This window comes from Salvia hispanica, chromosome 3 (genome assembly GCF_023119035.1).
Source record: "Salvia hispanica cultivar TCC Black 2014 chromosome 3, UniMelb_Shisp_WGS_1.0, whole genome shotgun sequence".
Taxonomy (NCBI): Eukaryota; Viridiplantae; Streptophyta; class Magnoliopsida; order Lamiales; family Lamiaceae; genus Salvia; species Salvia hispanica.
Genome location: NC_062967.1, coordinates 17,177,429 through 17,200,899, shown reverse-complemented (window position 1 = coordinate 17,200,899; position 23,471 = coordinate 17,177,429). Strand labels below are relative to the sequence as shown.

At 36.2% G+C, this 23,471-nt stretch overlaps 6 protein-coding genes across 10 annotated transcripts; 3 read left to right on the top strand and 3 right to left on the bottom strand.

Moving 5' to 3' along the window:
• Positions 1–646: 646 nt before the first annotated feature.
• LOC125208949 (zinc finger protein CONSTANS-LIKE 10-like) lies at positions 647–4,000 on the top strand. 5 transcript variants are annotated; one of them, XM_048108489.1, is made up of 6 exons: positions 647–871; positions 1,063–1,116; positions 1,330–1,953; positions 2,589–2,810; positions 3,071–3,372; positions 3,468–4,000. In XM_048108489.1, exons 3-6 carry the CDS (start codon positions 1,384–1,386, stop codon positions 3,595–3,597), a joined length of 1,224 nt encoding a protein of 407 aa, XP_047964446.1. In that variant the 5' UTR covers positions 647–871; positions 1,063–1,116; positions 1,330–1,383; the 3' UTR covers positions 3,598–4,000. The 5 variants fall into 5 exon arrangements, with proteins under 5 accessions (XP_047964446.1, XP_047964444.1, XP_047964445.1 ...); XM_048108487.1 differs by having other exon boundaries at positions 1,063–1,195; XM_048108488.1 differs by having other exon boundaries at positions 1,006–1,116.
• Positions 4,001–5,399: 1,399 nt separating this feature from the next.
• LOC125210950 (probable E3 ubiquitin-protein ligase XERICO) lies at positions 5,400–6,063 on the top strand. The gene has a single exon (XM_048110601.1). The coding sequence runs from the start codon at positions 5,400–5,402 to the stop codon at positions 5,862–5,864; it is 465 nt and encodes a 154-aa protein (XP_047966558.1). The 3' UTR covers positions 5,865–6,063.
• A 169-nt stretch (positions 6,064–6,232) lies between these two features.
• LOC125209479 lies at positions 6,233–7,645 on the bottom strand. Its single transcript, XM_048109079.1, has one exon. It carries the CDS (start codon positions 7,643–7,645, stop codon positions 6,233–6,235), a length of 1,413 nt encoding a protein of 470 aa, XP_047965036.1.
• Positions 7,646–9,846: 2,201 nt separating this feature from the next.
• Positions 9,847–11,313, top strand: LOC125209478. Its single transcript, XM_048109078.1, has one exon. The coding sequence runs from the start codon at positions 9,847–9,849 to the stop codon at positions 11,311–11,313; it is 1,467 nt and encodes a 488-aa protein (XP_047965035.1).
• A 1,944-nt stretch (positions 11,314–13,257) lies between these two features.
• On the bottom strand, positions 13,258–15,166 carry LOC125212523. Its single transcript, XM_048112720.1, has one exon. The coding sequence runs from the start codon at positions 14,914–14,916 to the stop codon at positions 13,351–13,353; it is 1,566 nt and encodes a 521-aa protein (XP_047968677.1). The 5' UTR covers positions 14,917–15,166; the 3' UTR covers positions 13,258–13,350.
• Positions 15,167–15,474: 308 nt separating this feature from the next.
• Positions 15,475–18,796, bottom strand: LOC125212911 (protein JASON-like). Its single transcript, XM_048113205.1, has 7 exons — positions 18,538–18,796; positions 18,388–18,448; positions 18,196–18,290; positions 17,181–17,413; positions 16,095–16,863; positions 15,929–16,011; positions 15,475–15,844 (listed from the first exon to the last, which is right to left on the bottom strand). Exons 1-7 carry the CDS (start codon positions 18,685–18,687, stop codon positions 15,757–15,759), a joined length of 1,479 nt encoding a protein of 492 aa, XP_047969162.1. The 5' UTR covers positions 18,688–18,796; the 3' UTR covers positions 15,475–15,756.
• Positions 18,797–23,471: the final 4,675 nt, after the last annotated feature.

Sequence of the window (23,471 nt, the reverse complement as noted above, 5' to 3'; positions counted from 1 at the left end):
ATAAAAATAACCTAATAATTATATATACTTTTAAAATAAAATGAATTATTAGAATGTGAGACCTATTAAATTATTTATGATAAAAAGTAAAAATGAGTAATTAACGAAGGACAGACAGAAATAACAAGAGTAAAAATTATAGAACAAAGAGAGTACATGTGTTTTTCATATGGAAAGAGATGGATGTTTCATTAAGCAATAATGAAATTGAGTTTTTTTTATTTATTTATTGAATAGTAAAATTTTCAATAATTATACAACTCTTATCCTATGATACTTTTTAATCCAAATAATCAAATTTAGTAGTATCCTTTTAAATTTTTCATGGACAAGCCATTTCAATCATCAAATTCTAGTTTAGGTACACGAGTTTAATAGGAGTAGTTTGCATTTCACTTGTATTATAATCCCTACATCGAATTGTTCTTAAACGTAAAATATTGACATACTAAATCTAGGGGGATATGGTAAAAATCAAAAGAAGATTGCATTTACAAATTTTGTATTCAAAATAAATAAATTGCCAACCTATATGTTATTGACAGAATTTATGAGTGTGCAGGTTGGGTCCCACTCTCCACCTCGGACCCATCTACATGTTCTCTCTCTGCTACACTTTATTAATTTTTTATCACTACTTACCAAAAAATGGCAACTTTTGTCAGAACGCAAAAAAATTTCAGCTGCTCACCAATCTCATCTTCAGCTCACACTCACAGAGAGAATATTCCATTTCCAAAAGCTCCATCCTTTTTTTTGTTAGTTAGGGTTTTAACTAGCTGACCACTCCAGCTCAACTGAGATCTGCCACTTTCTTCTTATTTTTCTACATATAGTAATCTGCTGCTGTCTTCCTTAATCGCCGAGTTAGGTAAGATTTCCTGCAAAATACCCGTTTTTGTTTCTATTTGGAGCAATTAGCCTAATCTCTCTGATTTCAGCTCCTACTCATCTTTTCCAGTTCCAATTTGGTTGAATTTAGGAAACTATTTTGTTGAATTGCAGTGAATAATTTTTTAAGAAAAATTTGGGGGTTTTGTTCTGAAACTTGTTTCCCAGCAGATTGGAGAGTTGCGGAGTTTTTTCCTCTCCAAGTTTTGTGGTGACGTATTGCAAGTGATACGTCTCAGTAAAAAATTGGGGGTTTTGAATTTTCGTGTCGTAGAAGAAGTTTTTCCATCTTGTTTTCGAATTGGTATTGCTTGTTTCTCATTTGTTTTCTTTTTCATATAGCAATTTGTGTTCAGATCCAAATTCAACATCGACTGATTGATTCAATGTTGTTGCTGATACTTGATTTTGTTTGTTTCCGGCTGTCTTTTGTTGCAGAGAATAAAGTGTGTTTGTAAAGCCCGATTTTGCGGAGGTTGATTTTGTCTGAGTATGGGATATCTTTGTGATTTCTGTGGCGAGCAAAGATCGATTGTGTATTGTCGGTCCGATGCAGCTAGTTTATGTCTGTCCTGTGACCGCAACGTCCACTCTGCGAATGCCCTTTCGAAACGACACTCGAGAACACTTGTTTGTGAAAGATGCAATTCTCAGCCAGCTTCGGTTAGATGTATGGAGGAGAGGGTATCTCTTTGCCACAACTGCGATTGGACGGGGCATTCCAGCTCGGGCATGAGTAGTGCACATAAAAAGCAGAGCGTTAATTGTTACTCTGGATGCCCCTCGTCCACAGAGCTATCTCATATTTGGTCGTTTCTCTTAGACGATCCTTCAGCTGAGGGTTCCGCCTGCAAACAGGGGATGGATTCAATGAGCATTACTGATATCAAGCTAAGGGATTGCCAAGATAATAATAGTAGCAAAGGTGTTGTTACCTTGCCTTCGGAAGCCAGCAACCTTAGTAATGTGGACATTGATAAAGAGGCAGATTGGATGGAGTTGTCAGCGTCGATGCAGAATGCAGGCCTGTTGGCTGGATCTACTCACTCGCCCATGCGCAAGGTAGCTATTCTACTCCATCAAATTCCTTTATCAGTCTCAGACTTTTCATCAATTTTCATTGTAATTGGAAGTGATATAGGACTCTTAACAAAAGAAGATATAACTAACAAACTAAGGATAAGGACTCTTACAAAATAACTGAAGTTTATTCCTACGTTTAATCTGCAGTGTACGATAATTCCTACAGCTAATCTGCAGGAGACGACCCCTGTCATAGCCTTTTGTCTCGTTCTTTTAATTGTCTTGAAGCGATAGCTCCATATTGAGTTCATTACTTAATTACTTTTCAAGAAGATGAAAACGCATATAGAAGATAGCACTTACCTTACCTGGAGAAGAAAAAATATAGAGACAATGCAATATCTTACTAAGAATTGTTAATCACAGGCAACTCGGAGCATTCAAAATAAAACTGAAATGCAGTTGAGGTCCCCAACCGTAGAACTAGTGTGGCAAAGGATCTCTGCTCGAACTTAGTTCAACCTAGATAACACTTGAACTTATTCAGGTCGAAACTAGAATTGGAGATGACACTATTAGTCTATTACATTTCAACAATCTCCTGGTTCTATTCTTTTTCCATTTATTTTACTCCATTTCATTAACATCGACTAGTCTTGTCCTTTCTTGTGCAGGTGTATGTACCTCGTGAAGTAGGGATTGCTGAATGCAAGGATACTGAGTTCTATGATAACTTCAATGTGGATGAAATTGACTTAGGTATTGAGAACTATGATGAACTTTTTGGTGCTGCCCTGGACAATCCTGACCGACTTTTTGACAATGAAGACATCGATGGATTGTTTGGGCCACATGACATGTCCTTTTCTGATTGTCAGGCTGCTTACCCCGCTGAGGTAAAACTCTTGTTTGTACATTTTTCTGGATGTCTCATTCAAAGTGACACATTTCTATAAACGGAAACACCACTCTATTTACTTCATTATGTCTCGTACTTTATTCTCTCTCCACTTAACGCACGGAACAACATTGCATAAAATCTGCAATTTCTTTGGCTTCTATATTGTTCTTCTTGTGGTATGTAATGGACTCTGCAATTTCATTGACAATTTTAGTGGAGTTTAAAGGGCATAGTTTCGATTTTGATACTTACTAGGGATCGTCTGTTGGAGGAATTAAGATGCAACCAGCATGCAGCAATGCCGCATCTGCAGATTCGGTTGTTAGCTGTAAGACAGAACCTAACATATGTTTCATGAGGCAAGCACACTCGGGTCTCTCATTCTCCCGCCTCACCGGAGACAGCAGTGGTGTTGACTATCAAGACTGTGGTGCATCGCCATTGTTAAACTTGGGAGATCCACCATGGGGCCTTCCGGGTCCTGAAAGCGCGATACCCCCCTCTTCCAGCAGGAGCGATGCTGTCATGCGTTACAAGGAGAAGAAGAAGACACGAAAGTAAGGATCAGTTCTTCCTTTTCTTCGTAACAGTCTGGTGTGATTTGGTCTTATTATCCTTTTCGTTCCTCTTTAAATTTCATATGATTTGTTAGATTCGAGAAGAAAGTAAGGTATGAAACCCGCAAGGCCAGAGCCGATGTAAGGAGGCGCGTGAAGGGGCGCTTCATCAAGGCCGGTGATGCCTATGATTACGACCCGTTGTGCAAAAGCAGAAGCTGCTGAGTATAATAAACCTCCCGCGAGATCAACTAAGTTACTGCACGAAATCATCAAAAAGAATATGCACGAATCCGCCCTTTGCAGTGACAAATGATCTTGCAAATAAAGCCTGATGGAGAGGAACCGTCGTATCAGAATTCAGAAACGAGGTTTACCAAGCCACGCTGAGAGATAACTCCGACCATCATCGGAAAAGATATTCCCATTGGCGGAGGCAGCCGCAGCTTTACTAAATTTGTTAATACTATTATGTTAGTTACATATATATACACTCTGATTTAGTCTTGTTTGATTGGTGTGGGGAACATGTATAGAGCATAAGTCTCCCATTCACACTGTCTTAGCAGATTTATTGCATCAAACTGTATTTAATGTGTTTGTTGATATCTTGGCCGATGAGATCTTATCTTGTGTCCCATGGTTAGATTTGATGGTCAGTCAATCAGCCCCCATGCATTTCCCACATGCACTTCACGTGCTACTTCGAAAGCGACAAATTTAGCGGTTTTACTTTCTACAAAGACGGCTTCGTATTTTTCTCCTTGTCTAAAAAATACTCTTTTCGCCCACTACTAATCGATGATACTAGTTTTAATGCAAATTTGAAATAGAGAATGCGAAAATGGAAAAATGAAGTAGACTGATGAATATGATGATAAAAGGGACAAAAAAACATTCAATAAGTAGCAATTCATGGGTTAGTTAGGGCTACTAAATTTAGAGGTTCAACTAACATTTTAAAGACATGATATTTACACCATGGGTGGGTATTGATTGAACTTTTTTCTGATTAAAAATGTGTCGGTGCTGATGTTTGAAACAGCAAAGTAAGTAATAACAAATTCTATTCGTTGAAATAACCAATTTACTAATTATTATAGTGACCAAATATTCTTATGTTTTATTCCTTTTTTATTTTGCAATTTCTTATTTTCATTAGATTTAGTTTTATTTATTTACTACTATTATTTATTTAGAGTAAAAGTAATTTATTTTCATTGAACGTAAGAGAGAAAGAACTAATGAGTTAGTTAAAAGTGATTCAATTGATCAAGAGCAGCTAATTATTATTGCAGAGACCTCATCCACTAAAATAATACCCAAATTTTCTTGAGGTCAGCAGATAATTTGTGTATTTAAAAAGGAAAGATTCTATATAATCTCCTCCCCTTCAATCTGCCTCTAATCTATAGCAGCTTTCTCTCGAAAGAAAGGGTTCTTTTCTTTGGTGGGTTTTGATTTCTAGATCTAATTTAATTTGTTTATCATCTGTGATGCAATCTTGAGAGCCCCTTTACAAAATTTCAGTTTTTGTGCTTCTAATCAATGTTTGAAATCAGGAGAATCATCATCTCGTTGCTTCAATTTTGAGATGTTACTTTTAGGGTTCTTGAAAATGAAGTCTTTACTTGTTATATTTGTTTGGGATTTCGATATTCTGAGCAAATCTGCTTTGCATATGTTCTATTTCACTTTCTATCGCATCGGATTCCATATTGTTTGAAGAAGTTTCACTAGATAAAGATCCATTCTTTTTGTCCATTTATTCGACTGTTTGATTTACTTTGCCTTTGTTTTATTTGTTTAAATTACCAATTAATTTCATTTGTTGAACCAAGCCTCATTAATTGGATAATCTTTATGCATAACTAAGATTTGATCCATGTATGGTTTATATTAGTTGATATAATCATGAAAGAGAGGTCCAAGAATGGTGTTGTGTTCTTGCTTTAGTGCTATTTGAAGTGGAATGTTTCTGATGTATGAAATGTTTCTTTGGTTTACATTAGGTTTGATCCCACAAAATGGCTATTTCGTCGTATCCAACTCCGGCTGATGCTGGAGTCCTGTGTGTGATTCTGGCAAACACGGTGATATCCATATCGATCTTGAAGGAGCTCGTTCGCTCCATACTGCACATTGTTGGCATTAGGATTGCTTCATGGGAGGAGCTCTCTACAGACACATCGGACCCTGGTGAATGTCGTAAAGGTCTCTCAGAATCATACATGGAGGAGTTCAGAAGCCAGATGCCTGCAATGAGGTTCGACTCACTCTCTATGCACGACAACAACCCGGGGCAGGAGTGCTCCATCTGCCTCTCTGAGTTCGAACCAAATGCAGAGGTTAACCACCTCACCTGCAGCCACGTTTTCCACAACGTGTGTTTGGAGAAGTGGCTGAACTACTGGAACACCACGTGCCCCTTGTGTCGTAATTGCATGATGCCTCAGGAAGTCGAGGAGGAAGAAGATACTTGTCCCATGTGAGGAAATCTACGGTTGTACAGCTTAGTGTAAACAGGTTATGTGTCTTTAGCTGCCACGGTTTGCGTCCTCTTGAAGTGACGGGTCAGCTTAGCTAGTATTCGTGTTGTATATAGTGTAAACGGGTGTTTGTTTGGAGTCATCTCTTCTTGTTCCAGCAGCATCATCAAGCTGCAACTTAGTTTGAGTTTTTTGTTTTCAATGGTGTTAACTATGATGAAATCTTTACACCACAAAGCCTCTCTCACTTGCTATTATTAGGGAATAATGCTTACTAATTTTACAACTTACAAAAAATGTCACCGTAAACCATAAAGAGTAATTGATCCACCTTCTTTCACTCTTTCTTTCTGCTTGTTTCATGCATCAAACTAGCATCTATTCACACCATACCTGCAGTCTTTAGTCAGATCATTGAACGTCTCAATCTGCGTCTTCCCCATCTTGAACACGCCATAGTCAACGCATTCCTTCATGTAACCATCAAACTCGAGGGCGCTGCCATTGTTCATCTTTCTCATATCATAGTACCAATCACTGTCACCATCCCACAGATCTCTATGATCATCAAGAGACTGAACCTCATACCTCTCCTTCAACACATCGAAGAACGATGCGTTCCTCTCGTCTAAAGCAACATAAACCCTCCTCCCATCTTCCACACCCCTTCCTCTCAAAGCTGCCATCACAGCTTCTGGAGAAGTATCATTATCAAGATTAGGCCACGCCTCCTTCGTCTTCGCCTTCCCCCTTCTCTCAACACGAACACCGTCATAATCCCAAGCCATTCTCGATGTAATAGCAGAAGCCACGCTCCACAGCTGCCTAGACGGCATAAGCTTATACCACGGCTGTTGGATCACACCACCCGACTCCCCTCTACACACTCGCCACCAGAAATCATCAGCCTCTCCGAACCTCCTCACAATCAGACTCTCATTCCATTCAGCCAGCTTCCCCGGTGTAGCCTTAGAACCCTCCACAACACGGACCTTCAATCCATCTCTCTCGCTCCACTCATTCCAGTCTAGCCAGAACTCAGCCTCATCAACCACCGAAGATAAAACCTTCAGCCTCTCGAAATCAAAGTAGAACCTGAAATCCTTATCCTCGTCCGTGCCAGACGAAGTGTAGATCTTCGACAAACACACGTTCATATCCACAACCAGAGTCCGGTTCAAGAACTCCGCCTCGCCTAACGCACACACGAACTTCCACGAATAGTATCCCATGTCATGGCACCTATCACCACCCCCTGCATACATCAAATACTTTCCTCGACTAAACGGCTCCTCAATCAGCCGATCACCATTCACAATCCCTCCGATTTCAACCCTCTCCACCATCCCCTTCTTCACATTGCCACCAGAATGAAAATCCCCAATCCCAACCACGCCCAATGTGCCGTCACCAAACCTCAAAACCCTAAAATTCCGACTATCCTCATCAAATCCGCCCTCCCTGCGCCTAAACCGCCACGCCATGTGGCAACAACTGCAATTTTCCCCTTCCACCGGCTTCCCAAACCGATAGAAATCCACATCCTTCAGCCTCTCAAATGCCGCACTCATCAGCAATTGGAAAACCTCGGGATCGCCGCAGTCGATCGCCTCATCCACGCCACAACCCCCAATTCCGGCTAGCGCCGTCTGATTGGATGAGGGGAAATTTGTCAATTTGGAGGTAGGAGGGAAAAGGATGTCGTCGGAATTGTAGGTGGCGGCGATTATGCTGAGAATCACCACCAGAGCTACGAAGACACTGAAACGGAGGGTTGCGGCCATGGATAATGCTTTACATTTGTGGCGTAAATTGTGAAAGCGCAAATTCGCGGTCCTAAACCAAGGACGGCGCAACATTGTGTTAATTAATGGTATGAACAAAACATGAAGCTTCCAATCCACCGATGAAGATGAAGCAAAGCTCGTCTGGTTTTATAGGGATCAGCTCTGTACAGAAAATGGCGCCAGTCCAAATCAACGGTTAACTATATTGTTGGTGCTAGAATGAGCCGGTTGCGTATTTTAACTAACTAATGAAAATTGAAATTAAAGAGCGAATAAAAAAATAGTTACAACGAATTTTAATACACAATTTATAAAAAAAAGGTAAGTAAATTATGAGAGAAAAATGAAAAAAAATGGCGAAAAAAATATTAGTAAGACTAAATTTATTGTGGACCAAAATAAAAAAGAGATTACTTTTAATTACAGGATAGATTATTAACTACTGTTAAAATGACTTACCAGCTGATCACATAACTTTCATTCAATTTGATTTGATCAAAACTGAATAAGAAAATTTCAAATAAATTAGACGAAAATGAGATTATTTTTGCTGGATTGAGTAAATAATTTGACTTACTAACTGATTACATAACTTTCATTCAATTGCTTCCTTTATTTAATTTTGAATTTGATCGAAACTGAATAGACCAATCCAAAAATAAGTACAAGTAGTATAATCATTTGACAAAGCATTTGAATTAACAGAATATACATATTCCACTTAGCATTTCTATAATCATTGTTTTAATATTAATTTCCTAGTATTAAAATTTATCATCCCCAAAATTCTATTTATCCCAAAGATGTAGAGAGTATAATATTTTACTAGTATATGTTAAAGGTACTACTCCCTTCGTCCAAAGATAAGCGAGACACTTATTTTAGACATGAGATTTAAGGAATTGATATTTAAATAGTTAAAGTAGAGAGAGAGTAATAAAATATGAGAGAAAGAAAAGCAGAGAAGTAAAGTTATAATAAAGTAGATGGAGAACAAAGTAAGTGGGATAATTTTTTTGCTAAAAAAAGAAATGACCCACTTATAGTGGATCATCCCAAAAAATGAATGTGATTCGCTTATTTAGGGACGGAGGAATATAATATATTAAGATTTTTACGGAAGGTTTTTGCTACTAGTGTTCTATATAAGAAAGTAATTAAAATTCTAAAAAAATAAGAAAATCTTATACTGATCATCTTATCATTAATATTTTGGTAATTAAAAATTGTACACTTCAGTTATTACGTTGATAGTTAATTAAATTTAATTATAAATATAAGTGTAAAACCATATAATAAGTTAGATATTTTCAATCTGTCATAATTTGTTTTCACGTAATATATTTCTAGGACAGAAAATAATTAATGTCTTTATGGTTCTTGTGAAATTAAAAATTTTAATAAGATTTTGATACTATATAAAACGAACAATATTAAACGTACGTTCAAACGAGAGTGGTATGTAGCATATAATTTATTTCTTTTATATACATACAGATTGCATTTATATATAGTTTATTTTGCATTGTAGACAATTTATGAGAAAATGCAAAACTTAAATATAAAATGCAATTTGCCTATAAATAAAATACAATCTACGGAAATGCATGTACACTTGACAAATGTGTATTGCATTTTTCGTGTCACGTGGCAGCATGTGATTGGATGTACATTAGCATTCTAATTAAGGATGCACCCTAGTGCTACCCTAATTGAATATCCTTATTTTTTTTAAAAAAAATCAAATTATAGAAATCAAATATATATATTAACTTCCCTTTTTATTTTATTTTTTCTTTTTACTGAATTTTGTAATTTTCCATGTGTTCGAGATAATGAGAATTCAAAAACCAATTACATAGATTTTTAAAAAGTAATTATAATAAAAACAAGTGTTGATCAGATTTTCAGATAATCACAATTTATTGTGACTAGATTCTAAGATAATCCAAAGAGGAGTTTCAAAATGAAGCAAAAAAGTAAAACAGAGTCATTAATTAAATTAAAAAAGATAGTTAACTACTTTAAATCAGCTAACCGTCTCTTGATTTGCACTCGGCGCCAAACAAGACTCATTTAACTCTCTCACATTCATATATATACATACAGATTCTATGTACGTATAGGTCTCCTTCTTCTTCTCACATGTATTCACTCAAACTGAGCTCAAGAAAAAGACCTAACTGCAACGCAACAAAATGATGCCCAATCCTTGGGTTCGGAGCCCTAGAAATCTCGGCCGAAATGCGTTAGCCATGATCGCCGGCCTCCTTTTCACTCTATGGCTCACCGTTGTCATAATTCTCACCACCACCTTCGATTCCGATTTGTACTCCACCACAGAGCACACTGATTTCCTCGCGCCGGAGCTCAATTCGACCGATCAGACGCCGATTGAGGCAGGTAATTGCCGCGTGGATGATCCGATCGATTGCCGCGACGACGACGTTTTCGAATTGTTGATGAGCGCGGCCTTTGAAAACCTCAGGGACGTCGATTTCTACCAGTTCGGGAAGCCGGTGGAAGGGGATAACGGGAGCTCATGCCACATGGCGTGGCGGTTTAAGCACAAGGAGGCGAATTTGAATTTGGTTGGATTTTACAAGGATTATCGGAGTTTTAGGGTTTTGAGATCTGAGGATTGTAAACTGCGCGTGGCTGGAATTGGGGGTTTTCATTCCGGTGGCAATGCGAGGAAGGGGAAATTCGAGAAGGCGATTGAGATTGGGGAGACTGTGAATGGTGATTTGGAATTCGAGGAACCGTTTAGTGATGGCAAGTATTTGGTGTATGGAGATGATGGTGTGAAGTACAAGAGCACATTGCACTTTTCTTGGAGTTTCTTGTGTGCCCTAGGCGAGGCGGAGTTCTTGAACCGGACTCTGGTGGTGGATAACATTCGTTTCGATTGGCCTAGCGTGGCTGAAGGGGAGATGGTGAGAGATTTCAGATACTACTTTGATTTGGAGAATTTGAAGGATGCATCCTCTGTGATTGATCAAGGTGTGTTCTGGTCAGAGTGGGGCAAAAGAAACGGATTGGAGGTCCATGTTGTGGAGGGCTCTCGTGTTACACCGTTAAAGCTGGCTGAGGCGAATGAGAGCTTGATCATAAGGAAGTTTAAGGGAGGTGACTATTGGTGGAAAGTGTGTGCAGGGGAGGCAGATAGGGTGATCCAGCGGCCGTGGCATAAGTTTAGGAATTCGCGGGCTTTGTGGGATGTGGCCTCGGCTATTGCCTCGAGAATGGAGTGGGATTATGACAGTATTCATGTTGAGAGAGGGGAGAAGGTTAAGAACAAGGAAATGTGGCCTAATCTTGATAATGACACTTCTCCACTGGCTGTGTTGGCTGCTTTGAGAGGCAGAGGTGTGGAGGATGGGAGGAGGGTCTACGTTGCTTCGGATGAGGAAGAGGCAGGATTGTTTGATGCGTTGAATCAGAGGTATGAGGTTCGATTTCTTGAGGATTACAGAGATCTGTGGGATGAAGGGAGTGACTGGGACTACGAAGTGAGGAAGCTCAACGATGACATCGTTGGTGTGGAGTTTGATGGTTACATGAGAGAGCTTGTGAACTTCGATGTGTTTTCGAGGGGGAAGACGAAGGTGGAGACGTTCTATGATCTGACTAGAGATTGCAAGGATGGTTTGAACACATGCTAGGTTGAATCTGAGGAAGCTCAGCACAACTTCAATCTGGTTTTGCCATCTTTGAATTAGTCTGTTGTTAGGAGAGAAAGTTTCAGTGTTAGCTGCCATTTGCTTCTTACTAGTTCATGAGTTTGTGAATGTTTTCAATGATGAAATTCAAGTGTTGATTTTGGTGCATTTATCTGTTAACGAACAATAAATTGTCTCTCTTATAGTGATTAGTTAAAATACAGTAATTCTTAGTAATTGAGTTGTGAAAAAAAAAAACTCTCAAAGTCGTTGTTGTTGAGCATTATAATTTCTATAAGGATCTGATTTAGATATATAATGTAGACTATTTTATAGTATTATATTTTATTTTGATTGTTTACTAACATCTTGCTTGGACCATCTTATAATCTAATCAAAACAATTTTTGATTATAGAATCAGAAAATAAATTGTGATTATCTTAGAATCTAATCACAATAAATTGCAATTATCTTAGAATCTACTATCTAGTCAAAACTTGTTTAATGTTGTAATTAACTTTTTGAAATCTATATTATTGAATCTTTAATTCTCATTATCTCGAACAAATATGGAAAATCAAAAAAAAAGAAAAAAAATCAGAAGAGAGAGTCAATATATATTTGATTTTGGCAATTTAATTCTTTAAATAAGAATATTCAATCAGGCGAGTGCAAATATGCTAACTAATTTTAAAGTAAATATGCTAACTAATTTTAAAGTGCTAACGTACATCCAATTACGTGCTGCCACATGACACAAAAAATGCAATATTGTAAACAAAAAAATGCAATATGCATTTGTAGAAGTATTAGATAAATTTTGGCAGATTGCATTTTAGTTATAGGTGGATTGCATTTTTTATCGCTGAGTTTTGTATTTTAGATATTGACTGTATAATTCGCATTTTGTATGTAGACATATTGCATTTATATATAGTTTATTTTGCATTGTAGACAATTTATGATAAAATGCAAAACTTAACAATATAAAATGCAATATGCCTATAACAAAAATGCAATATGCGAAAATACATGAACAACTTTACAAATGTATATTGCATTTTTGTATATACAATATTGCATTTTTTGTGTCACATGGCAGCACGTGATTGGATGTACGTTAGCACTCTAAATAAGGGTGCACCCTAGTGCTCCCCTATTCAATTATATCTATTTTTTTATAGTGTAGTTTAACTTAATTCAAAATAGAATATCATATGCATATTTAAAACATAAAATACAATTATACTCCCTCCGTCCCACATAATTTTACCCAATATTCCATTTTAGTCCGTTCCATATAATTTTATCCATTTCATTTTTACCATTTTTGGTAGTGGACTCCATATTCCACTAACTCATTCCTACTCACATTTTATTATAAAACCAATACTTTACAAGTAGGACCCACATCCTAATAACTTTTTCAACTCACTTTCTATTACATTTCTTAAAATCTGTGCCAAGTCAAACTATGTAAAATTATGTGGGACGGAGGGAGTAATAAATAAGAATATTATGACATAAAAGACATTTTATCAAAAAATCATTTTCCAAGAATTGTACTTGCAAGCTAATCATGTAAAACAAATTAAATCCTTGACGAAGCATTCCTGCCCTTCAAATTGGTATGACACACGTCAACTTATTTAGGACAAATATCACTTTTAAATTTAAATATATTCAATACATCGAAATGATCTGAAAAAAATAGAAGTATAGTAAATTATAAAGTGTCAATTTTACATTAAAAATATGAAGCGTCTTCATATTTCCTTCTCCCATAAACTAATGTGATTTGTTACAACACCAATTTGTATTTTTAAAGGCCTTGAAGTAGACATGCATCAATGAGCCTGAGCAATGGCACACTTTGAAATACATAACACTCTGGTTATTTAATGGTTATTGTTTAATTAATTTTAATCACTAATTAATTGACAAAATGCACCAAAATGATACTGATTTTTTCCATCAAGTTAAAACTTTGTGTATCTGTGACTACAAACATTAACATAGCAATTTCATCTTTAAACAAACTAGCATGTGTTGACACCATCCCTACAATCTCTAGTCAGATCATTAAACGTCTCAATCTTCTTCTTCCCTCTCAAGAACACTTCTCCATCAACCATCTGCCTCATGTATCCATCAAACTCCACCTTGCTCCCGTTGTTCATCCTCGTCGTTTCATAGTACCAATCGCTATCCCCACCCCACAGATCTCTGTGTTCCTCAAGCAAGTGAACCTCGTACCTCTCCTTCATCGGATCAACGAACACCGCCTCTCCCTCATCCGTAGCAACGTAGACCTTCCTCCCATCCTCCACCCCTCTCCCTCTCAAAGCAGCCATCACAGCTTCTGGATGAGTGTCATGATCAAGATTAGGCCATATCTTTTTGTTCTTGACCTTCCCCCTTCTCTCAACGCGAACACTGTCATAATCCCACCCCATTCTTGATGCAATCACAGAGGCCATATCTAGCAACGGCCTCGCCTTAGAAACCTTATGCCATGGCCGTTTCATCACACCATCCGCCTCACCTTCACATACCCGGTACCAGAAGTTATCCGGCTCAACTGCCCCAAACTTCCTCATGATCAAACCCTCCTTCGCCTCAGCTAGCCTCATTGGTGTAACCCTAAAATCCTCCACTAAACGGAGCTTCAATCCGCCCCACTTCTCCCAATTCGGCCAGAACTCAGCTTGATCAACCACAGAGGATGCTTCCTTCAAATGCTCCATATCAAAGTAGAATCTGAAATCCTTCCCCTCCTCATCCACCCCAGATAACGAGTGCATCTTCGACAAGCATATGCTCGTGTCAAAAACCAGAGTCCGGTTCAAGAACTCCGCCTCGCCTAACATACAAACAAAGCTCCACATATAATGCCACATGCTCTTGCACCTCTCACCACCACCTACATAAACCAAATACTTCCCCCGCCGGAATGATTCTTCCTTCATCCCAAACCCAACTTCTGTTGATCGAACCTTTTCGATTTTCCCCTTCCCTTTCCTCTTCCTCGCATTGCCACCGGAATGATAACCCCCAATTCCAACCACGCTCAGTGTGCAGTTATCAAACCTCAAAACCCTAAAACTACGATAATCCTTATTAAACCCAATCGCTTTTCCCTCTTTCGGCCTAAACCTCCACGCCATGTGGCAGGAGCTCCCATTCTCCCCTTCCACCGGCTTCCCAAACCGGTTGAAATGCACGTCCTTGAACTTGTCAATCGCTGCTGTCATCAACAGATGAAAAACCTCGAGATCGCGGCAATTGATCGGCTCATCAACGCGGCAGCTGCCGCTATCAGAGAATTCCGTGAACCCTGCCTCTTCCACCACGGATTCCACGTCTCTGGTGTCGATCAACGCCGTCCGATCAGCCGAATTTGATTCAGATGAGAGGAAATCCGAGATCTCTGAGACAGGCCGGAGAAACGGCTCCTCGGAATTGTAGGTCGCGGCGATTGTAGTGAAAATCACGACGCCGGTAACGAAGACGCTGAAACAGAGGCTTGCTGTCATAGCTAGGAAATTTTGGCCGTGATTTTCAGGGCGCGAATTCCCGCCCCTAAACGAAGAACGCCGCAGCATTTTCCCCTTTTGTTACCAATTTCTCGATTTAGGTTTTGAAATTCGATTGAGACATATCGACCAACAAGTATGCAGAAAAAAATGAGCTCCACCATTGAAGATGAAGCAGAGCTCTTGATGCAGAATCTGTATCTATAGGGAGGAGATTGCGGATCAGCTATGTGTGTGTGTTTCTGAGAGAGAGAAAGAGAGACTGGCGCGAGTCAAAATCTGAACGTGGAAAGCACAACGGTTAAGCTAGACTCAGCCGGGTGCGCATTCTAAGTTCCGCTGCTAAAATGAGCCGGATAATGTTTTTGGATTTTACTCTACTATTTCATTTTTTTTTTATATATGGGAAGGTTTGATATTTATATTTTGACACATACACGCATTGTTACAAAATTGTTTAAAGCAATAATTTTTTTGTATTTTACCTATAGTTTAACTTCCCAGCTAGTGGAGTAATAAATTTCATTCAATTACTATGTTCATTGAATTTAATTTTCATAAATACAATCCCAATTAAGTTCCTATCAAGGTGCATCCATTTACAAAATATATAATTTCATTCAAAAAGGAAAATGAACATTTCCATTTTTATAAAAATTTTCTTCAGTTACAAAGGAAGAAAGGGAAGCATTACAGAAAAAATGCAGAATCATAAAGATTGTTTCTGTAGAATCATAGAGATTGTTACAGAAAGGAAAGCATTACAGTAAAAAAAGGCTCATTATTATGTACATTGATGGAACAACACTCAAACTCTCATGAACAATGATGCATCAACTGTGTGAACTTGCATACTTTAGAAATGGCCTTTCAGTTAGACTGTAACAACAGAACTGAGATGGGATGAAGTCATGAAGAAGATTGAGGTTCTGATGAAGCAGTATCAGATTCTTCACATTCATCGAATTCGACTGGAGGGCCACCACTGATTTGTTTCCTACAAAACAGGGAACTTTGTTAGGCATACTAAGGTTTGAATAAGTAGATTTCCAACAAATAAGCCATTCGCAATATAATACACCTCTGAGAAATAAAGCTGTCTTCGGATAATGCCTTTTCAAGCCTCTCTTCGAATGGTGTAGCATGCCAGCTAACCTTCTGATCCTGCAAAGAGAATGGAATTCACAAGTCACAATCACAATGTGGATATATATTCAAACAAGACTAAAAAGGTTAGAGAAAATTACCTCTTTGTACTTGGTAGTTGTATTGGGAATGCCATTTACACCCCACCATTTAGGAGAGTCATGAGTGGCTTCTTCATCATTCCAATGAGCTGCCACCATCCCAAGAATAGGTCGATCTCCCGGACTTCTCCAGTTATGAACATTTTCACCAGCATGTCCGTTGCTTCCATCTTGATTGGCTGGTTTCGATTTAATCCACTCAGACAAGCTCAGTTCCTCCATCTTGACACTTTTAAGCGAAGGAGCATCCTTCAAGGCGACTGACATCGGGGTTGATATCAAGGTTGCTTCATCATTAGGCTTTGGTGATTCTCTCTGGTGGTTGGGATCTGAGTTCTCTTCGTTCAACTCATTCCACTGGGATTGATACTGAATTGGATTCAAGACAGAATACACGTATTGAGATCGGATCTTAGTCGTCCCACCAGCAATATTGTCCGTGTATGAAGGGAATACAGTGCCGGGTGTTTGCATCTCATCAGTCAAGTGCAGTGGGGTTGGATATGGTGATGCCATTGATACATTAGAATCACCAGATGATCCAGATTGCTTTATGTGCTTAACAGAATTTTTAGATGATCTAGCAGAGTGGCACTCAAAGTGCACAGACTTATTTGTGCGCCGTACTGTAGAAGCAAAGGCTTCAGGTGAAACTGCAGAGCAATGAGCTTCAACAGTCACGTTGTCTGGAGTTATGGCACCGTGATTGTCACTGCTCTGAGTGGAGCTGGTAGAGTCTCTTCTGGTATTATCTCTGGCAGTCAAGACACTGACAGAGAATTCAAGACAGGGAGTTGGCTAAGAATTTTCTACCACTTTCAAAATACAAAAATACAAGATATAACATGAGATATGCATTTAGGACCCATGAAAGCGAAAACAAGCTAGCTACTTAAAGAACCTTGAAAAGAAACAGACATGCTCAAAAATCTTTCAATCAATTAAATTATATGAATCATGAAATTCATGCAATCATGTTGATATCTACTAATCTGCTGAAAACATGCCAACTCATTGTATAACTCAACATTATTGTTGAGAACTGAAGCTGATTAATATACTCAGATAAATATGCATGAGATATACCTGCTCGGAGTGCCTACCAAAAAACCTTCACCAGTTACCCATTTCCCACAAGTTTTAGCAGACGTAAAAGATTCATCAAGTGGATCCTTGAGTTTCAGTTGCTCACTGGATACACAGGTCATCAAAGGACTGGATTCTTCTTTGTGAGCGTCTGTATCCACCCATTTACGAGAGACTTTTCGAATTTCAACAGGAGTCTCAAGCAAAGTTCCACATGCTTTCAGGAACTTGGCCTGCAGAATAAATATTTAAATACACTGTTAAAATATGTAAGGCATTGTGAGATGAATTAAGTATCCACTAGTGCACATATAACTTCATTCATTCTTTTTCTTGTGATGGTAAATAACCAACATAATGCTTACACATATTTGTACGAGAAACGTTTCGCATATTTCATTACCAAACTGTAATGCCATTATCTCAGATTCTCAAACATTTTAATGTATGAAATGACGAGGTCTCAAATTAGGCACAAATCAGGAAATCTTATGTTAAACGAAAACACATAATGACACGCATATTCCGTTGCTCAAAGATATTCAAGCGGGCATAAGATGCACATACAAATGAAGGATGATAGCAACACGGTTTGGGTTCTGACTTCACATAACATTAGTAAGATAAGATCAGACAAAGAACAACTCAAAAGCACGAAATTCTGATCTGAATGAATTAAAATAAGTAACATAAAATGTAGACAGATGTCATCTATGTCAAGCTTAACTCAGCTGTACCGTTTAACAGATGATCATCTTATACATGTATTGCTATACCATACTATGAAACTATAGATTCAAAAATCAAAGAATCATCATCCACACACATCAAGAGAAAAGTCATCTCATCATCATTTTATTCATCGATCTGACATGTATTTTTATAGACTCATTATATCCATGCTTCCTCATCATGATAAATTCAATTATGAAACAAAAATGTATATCAACGTTCTCACAGATGAAAATGCCCAATCGAGAAATTACATTTTTCAATAATCTAAACACACACTAACCTCGTCCTTGAGCTCCTTCATATCAATTTCTTCGGATATTGGACCCCAACCTTCCACTTTCTTTCGATTCAAATCATCTTCTGATTCTTGTAAACCTATTTAACAATCAATAGGAAGAATCAATCAAGAAATTCTAAAAAAAAAAAAAAAAAACTAATTACTAAACGCACAGGAACAGGAAAAAAATACTACCATCAGTAAGAAATAGAGGTGATAGTGCGTTCCTATCACGATGCACCAAACGTTCCTTCTCCTGTAATCGAAAATGCAATCGAATCATTCACACAAAATTCGATCCATATTATTGAAAATACAAACAATAATTGAAAATCTAATTCATACAGGAGTGGTTTTGTGACGAGAGTGTGGTTCTTTCACTCGAAGACAACCGAAAAAACATCCCATAGTTGCAGCTACCACTAGCCTCAGGAACCCTAATACACCCACTCTTTCACCGCCTTCCCTCCTCTTGACTCCAGAAAACCACGCCATACTATTTACTGGTATAATGATGAATCTCTTCAGCTTCAATTGATTTCGAAATCGTTGTGTGGAGAAGAATCTTAATGAGAGAGATAGAGAGAGCTGTTGCGATTTGAAATTCAAATAAAGAGGGAAATGAATTCAAATGAAGAAAGTAGATCATTTATATTTACCTCCCCTCAACTTTCCCATTTTACACAATGAGCTCCTCTCTCAATTCCTGACACGATATCTAACTCATTCAATGAATATTTTCTGTGTATGATTTTCATCAATTTTCTCTTTCTTATTAATAGTATTTCAAAAAATGAAAAGTTTTCAAATTCAATTTTAGTGACAATTTTCTTTACTTGAATAAACATTTATGTAAGAAAATACTGGAGTGAGATTTATAAAATTAGAAATAAATAAATTATATAAACTAAAAATCTCACATTTCACATTTTAAACTAAAAATTAGAAAATACTAGTAGTAAATGATTATTAGAAATTATATTAAGGAGATCTATATATTATTGCCTAAAATTTTCTATGCACTAATCAGTTTCATTGTCAATTTGTCATTCTATTAACTTAAGATATTTTGGTTATTTTATGAGTTTAAGTCAAAAGATGTAACAAGTGTAATATTTTTATTCAAGAAGAAGAAAGAATGGGAAAAGAGACCTCGTATTAATCAAACAAGAATATATATCCAAAATTCTAATATTTCTTAATTATATTTGTATAAAGTCTAAGATATAATTTTTTATTTATGGAGTATAAAAGATCGTCACTAAAGTTGATTTTGAGGTCTATTTCTTTTTAAGTACTAGCAATTAGTATTACATATTGAGAATAAAGAAGACAAAAAAATAAGAACATATAAGAAAAAAGAAGAAAAAAAAATATCCTAAAATAGTAGAAAAATCGTTTCACGATATTTACATAATCATTATCCAAAGATTGATGATGCCAATAAAAATATTGGGAATAGCAAAAATGATAGTAGAAATATCACGAGGTTAAATTTGCAATTCACTCAAGTTTAAATATAATCAGCAAACACAAAATTATATACTAAGTACCTAGAGATGAGTCAACACGGTATACTTATCGAAACTATCATACTTTATACCTTATCAAAAATTCCGTATAAATAAAAATCATATCTTCACATTACCGAAATTATCGGTATATCGAAATTCGGTATGAGCAATTTCAGTACCAATACATTACTGTATTTTGGTATATCAGTATGTTACGGCATACTGAACTTCGATAAGATATATCGCAATCCGTTATACCGTTATATAATACGCCTACTATTATATTATAAATATGTTTATGTAATATATACAAATATATTCACTGTCCACGGTATATACCATTTTACGGTATACTTCCTCCATTTTTTAAAAATATTTTTTTTTTCTTTTTAGTCTGTTTCCTAAAAATAGAAACTCTCCATTTTAGGAAATGGAATCCACAATCTACTAACAATAATTGCACTACTTTCTCTATTCTTCTCTCTTACTTTACCTTTTTTTTTTTTTTCTTTTCTTCTCTCTTACTTTACCAATTTTGCATTAAAATCCGTGTTGTTTCTAAGAGCATTAGCAATGGAGGGCCGATGGAGGGACCTTCCCCATCGGCCCTCATCGCCCCACCATTGCGGTGGAAGGGCCGTCCGGCGGCTCCACCTTCTCTCTCCAAAAGGGCCGATGTATCGGCCTTGGCCGATCCAAATGGGGCGTCGATCGGTCCTCCATTGTGGTGAGAGGGCCGACGATCGGCCCTCATCTTCTTCTTCTTTTTTTTTTGTTTTTTTTCCTGCAACAGAATGAGAGAGGGGAAGAAACATAGAGGAAGAAGAAGAAGGAGGGAGGGAGAAGAAGAAGAAAGCGGCGGTTGTGAGAGGAAAACCCTAATTTATTATTTAAACTATAAATTAGTGGGCCAATAAATTTGTTAAATAGATAGACTATAAATGAATGGGCCAATAATTTTATTAAATGAATGGACTATATTTGGGATGGGCTAATTTAGGTTTTCATTTAGTTAATTAATAAGTTGTCACATATTTGAGATAAATTAAAATTTATTTCAGGTACTATAATATTTTTACATTTTAGTTTAATTAAGTTAATAATATATTAAATATATAAGTGCTAAAAAATTAAAACAAAATAAATGATGATGTGGAAATGAAGTGGAAATGGGAAGGCCCTATGGAAGGGCCCTTCCATTGTGGGGAGATAGGCCCTCTCAAAAATTGATGATGTGGAAATAATAAAAAAAGAAGGGCCCTCCGGGAGGGCCCTTCCATTGCTAATGGCCTAAAGTTCCTATTTTTAGGAAACGGGGGGAGTAAATTGATATCATTATATACACGTGTACCCTAAATTACAGTATGTATGTACCAAAATTTGGTATATCGTGGTATATGATATAGCGTATATTACCACACGAAATGCTTTCGGTAAGATATCATACCATACCGAAAAACATAATATGCCAAAAATTTGATATTTTTGGTACTTATTCGGTACTATAGATCTGGTATCAAGTAAATTTGGTATTTTCTCCATTACCTTCTTTCACATGCGTCTATATTTTTCTTTAATATTTAGCTTGAATAAATTTTCATTTCAATTACTTTAGTATACTAGTCTTCCATTAACTAATAATTTAACATTTGTATTATGCCAATCACTTTTTTCTTGAGTACTCTATATCCTATTTGAAATAATTAATTTGCGATATGTGTGATACAAAATTACACACACTAACTAATCACGAGGAATAATGTATTTGTGAAAATCTAATATTGAATGAATATGATCTCAATTAATTTCACCAAATCACATATAATCACACATGTAAACCGTGGATATAATGTGTGAACGGTAGGAAATGCATCAAGTACACTGTACCTAACAAAATATGAAAAATCATGAACAAAAATTCTTTATCTTTGAAGATAGAACTTTCATGTATGTAGCACAATTTATATAAAAATTCGTCTATTTAAAGTAATTATATATTTGAAATTACGTGTGCTAAGGTGGCTAGCACTAGTGGACCTAAGTAGTTCAGTATTTTATATTGTAAGGAAATACATGAATTGGTGAGTTTTTAGAATTGAGTTAATTAAATTGAATTGAACAACTCATATATTTGGTAATAATGTGAAACATAAAATTCAACATTTCACTAGTAATTCAGTACTTTATATTGTAAGGAAATACATGAATTGGTGAGTTTTTAGAATTTAGTAAATTAAGTTGAATTGAACAACACATGATATATTTAGTAATAATGTGAAATATAAAATTCAACAAAAAAAATTCGAATTGCAGCTATGTACAGCTGTTACGTGCATGAGAAAGATACGTAAAGAATATAATTTTAAGGTCAATATTAGTGAGCAATATATACCAAAGGAGTGAAAAGGACCACGTCAGTTAGTGTTGCAAAACCAAAGAATTTAAACTTTTTAATTATATTATCATCCAACTTTAATTGAATTTCAAGAAAGCAATATGTAGGGTTGAATAATTTGGATAGAATGGGTCCAATATTAGGCACCGTCTTTCATTGACATGACTGCACCCAAATACAAACATACCTTTTTATTCTATTATTGTATGCTAATTAGATTCATTATTATAGCAACAAATTATCACAAACAAAATAAGTTCAGAGTGGTTGATAATTTGGATGATTGAATGAAAATATGATTCACACTATTCACATTAATTTATCTCTCTTCAAATTATCACTCTCTCAACCTTTTGAATTTTTTTAACATACCTAAGTATGAATTGCTGAATTTATATAGTAGCAATTATCAGATTAGTTTTTGATAATTAATATAATTATAAATTAGTTGATTTCATGTCATAATCTTGGTATGATCAAACCAAGTCTGGTATACATATATGAATTGAGTAGATTCATACTAAAATTATCAAACTAAATTTAATATGTTGGTATGGATTTAAGATTCATACTATGATTCGTATATATACCAAATTCTACGAACAAAGTAAGCAGCCTAGGTAAAGAATCTCGCCTCCCATTAAAAAATGTGTCAATTCAACATATTACCACTATATTTTAATATTTATATGTTAATAATATATAAAATATTATTATATAGATCTAACTAGTGTGAAGTTACATATATATAAAATGACACATGGAACGGATATTTTGAAAGTTATAGGGAGTATTTCATAAGTATTTAGTGTGTTTTTAGTTTATTGTAATAGAACTAAACCAATCCTTTTTCAGTGCCACGAAATTCTAAGTAAAAAAGTCAAATAACGTTGTCAATTTCGAAGTTTTGCATTAATTAATTCAATGATTACTTGGGCGGCTGTGTCTACTTGGATTTTCGCATGTGCATCATATGGAAATTAATAGTAATTGAGACAAAATTTTAAAAAAAAGTTGATAATTATAGATCAATTTTACGAGTAATATTTTTAGATTTAACTATTATATACTATGAACTGTGATCCACGACATAACTTGACAATAAATTTGTGTGTGTATGTTATATATCATCTTCAAGACAATGATTGTTGGAATAATTTTAACTAATCAAAATAATGAAAAAAATAGATGCCAAAATAGAAAGTCTTAGAATGAGTAAAATTCTTTGGTCTTTACCTTCTGTTAGACGTAATATTAAATTTCATATACTGCTGCTACCTAGAAAATTTTGCCACTTCAATTGTCATCAAATAGACTACTATTCGTATTAAAACTTTATACATATACATGAATCAAAATGAAAATTCGAT

What these genes read in the sequence shown, in the direction of transcription:
- LOC125209479 (XM_048109079.1), bottom strand. Translation starts at nt 7,645, where the DNA reads ATGGCCGCAACCCTCCGTTTCAGTGTCTTCGTAGCTCTGGTGGTGATT.
- LOC125209478 (XM_048109078.1), top strand. Translation starts at nt 9,847, where the DNA reads ATGATGCCCAATCCTTGGGTTCGGAGCCCTAGAAATCTCGGCCGAAAT.
- LOC125208949 (XM_048108485.1), top strand. Translation starts at nt 1,384, where the DNA reads ATGGGATATCTTTGTGATTTCTGTGGCGAGCAAAGATCGATTGTGTAT. An exon ending in CTCACTCGCCCATGCGCAAG is followed by an intron (nt 1,954 to 2,588) that starts GTAGCTATTCTA and finishes TTTCTTGTGCAG; the next exon opens with GTGTATGTACCTCGTGAAGT. An exon ending in GAGAAGAAGAAGACACGAAA is followed by an intron (nt 3,373 to 3,467) that starts GTAAGGATCAGT and finishes ATGATTTGTTAG; the next exon opens with ATTCGAGAAGAAAGTAAGGT.
- LOC125210950 (XM_048110601.1), top strand. Translation starts at nt 5,400, where the DNA reads ATGGCTATTTCGTCGTATCCAACTCCGGCTGATGCTGGAGTCCTGTGT.
- LOC125212523 (XM_048112720.1), bottom strand. Translation starts at nt 14,916, where the DNA reads ATGCTGCGGCGTTCTTCGTTTAGGGGCGGGAATTCGCGCCCTGAAAAT.
- LOC125212911 (XM_048113205.1), bottom strand. Translation starts at nt 18,687, where the DNA reads ATGGCGTGGTTTTCTGGAGTCAAGAGGAGGGAAGGCGGTGAAAGAGTG. An exon ending in TTGGTAGGCACTCCGAGCAG is followed by an intron (nt 16,864 to 17,180) that starts GTATATCTCATG and finishes ATTCTCTGTCAG; the next exon opens with TGTCTTGACTGCCAGAGATA. An exon ending in CAACTACCAAGTACAAAGAG is followed by an intron (nt 16,012 to 16,094) that starts GTAATTTTCTCT and finishes TTCTCTTTGCAG; the next exon opens with GATCAGAAGGTTAGCTGGCA.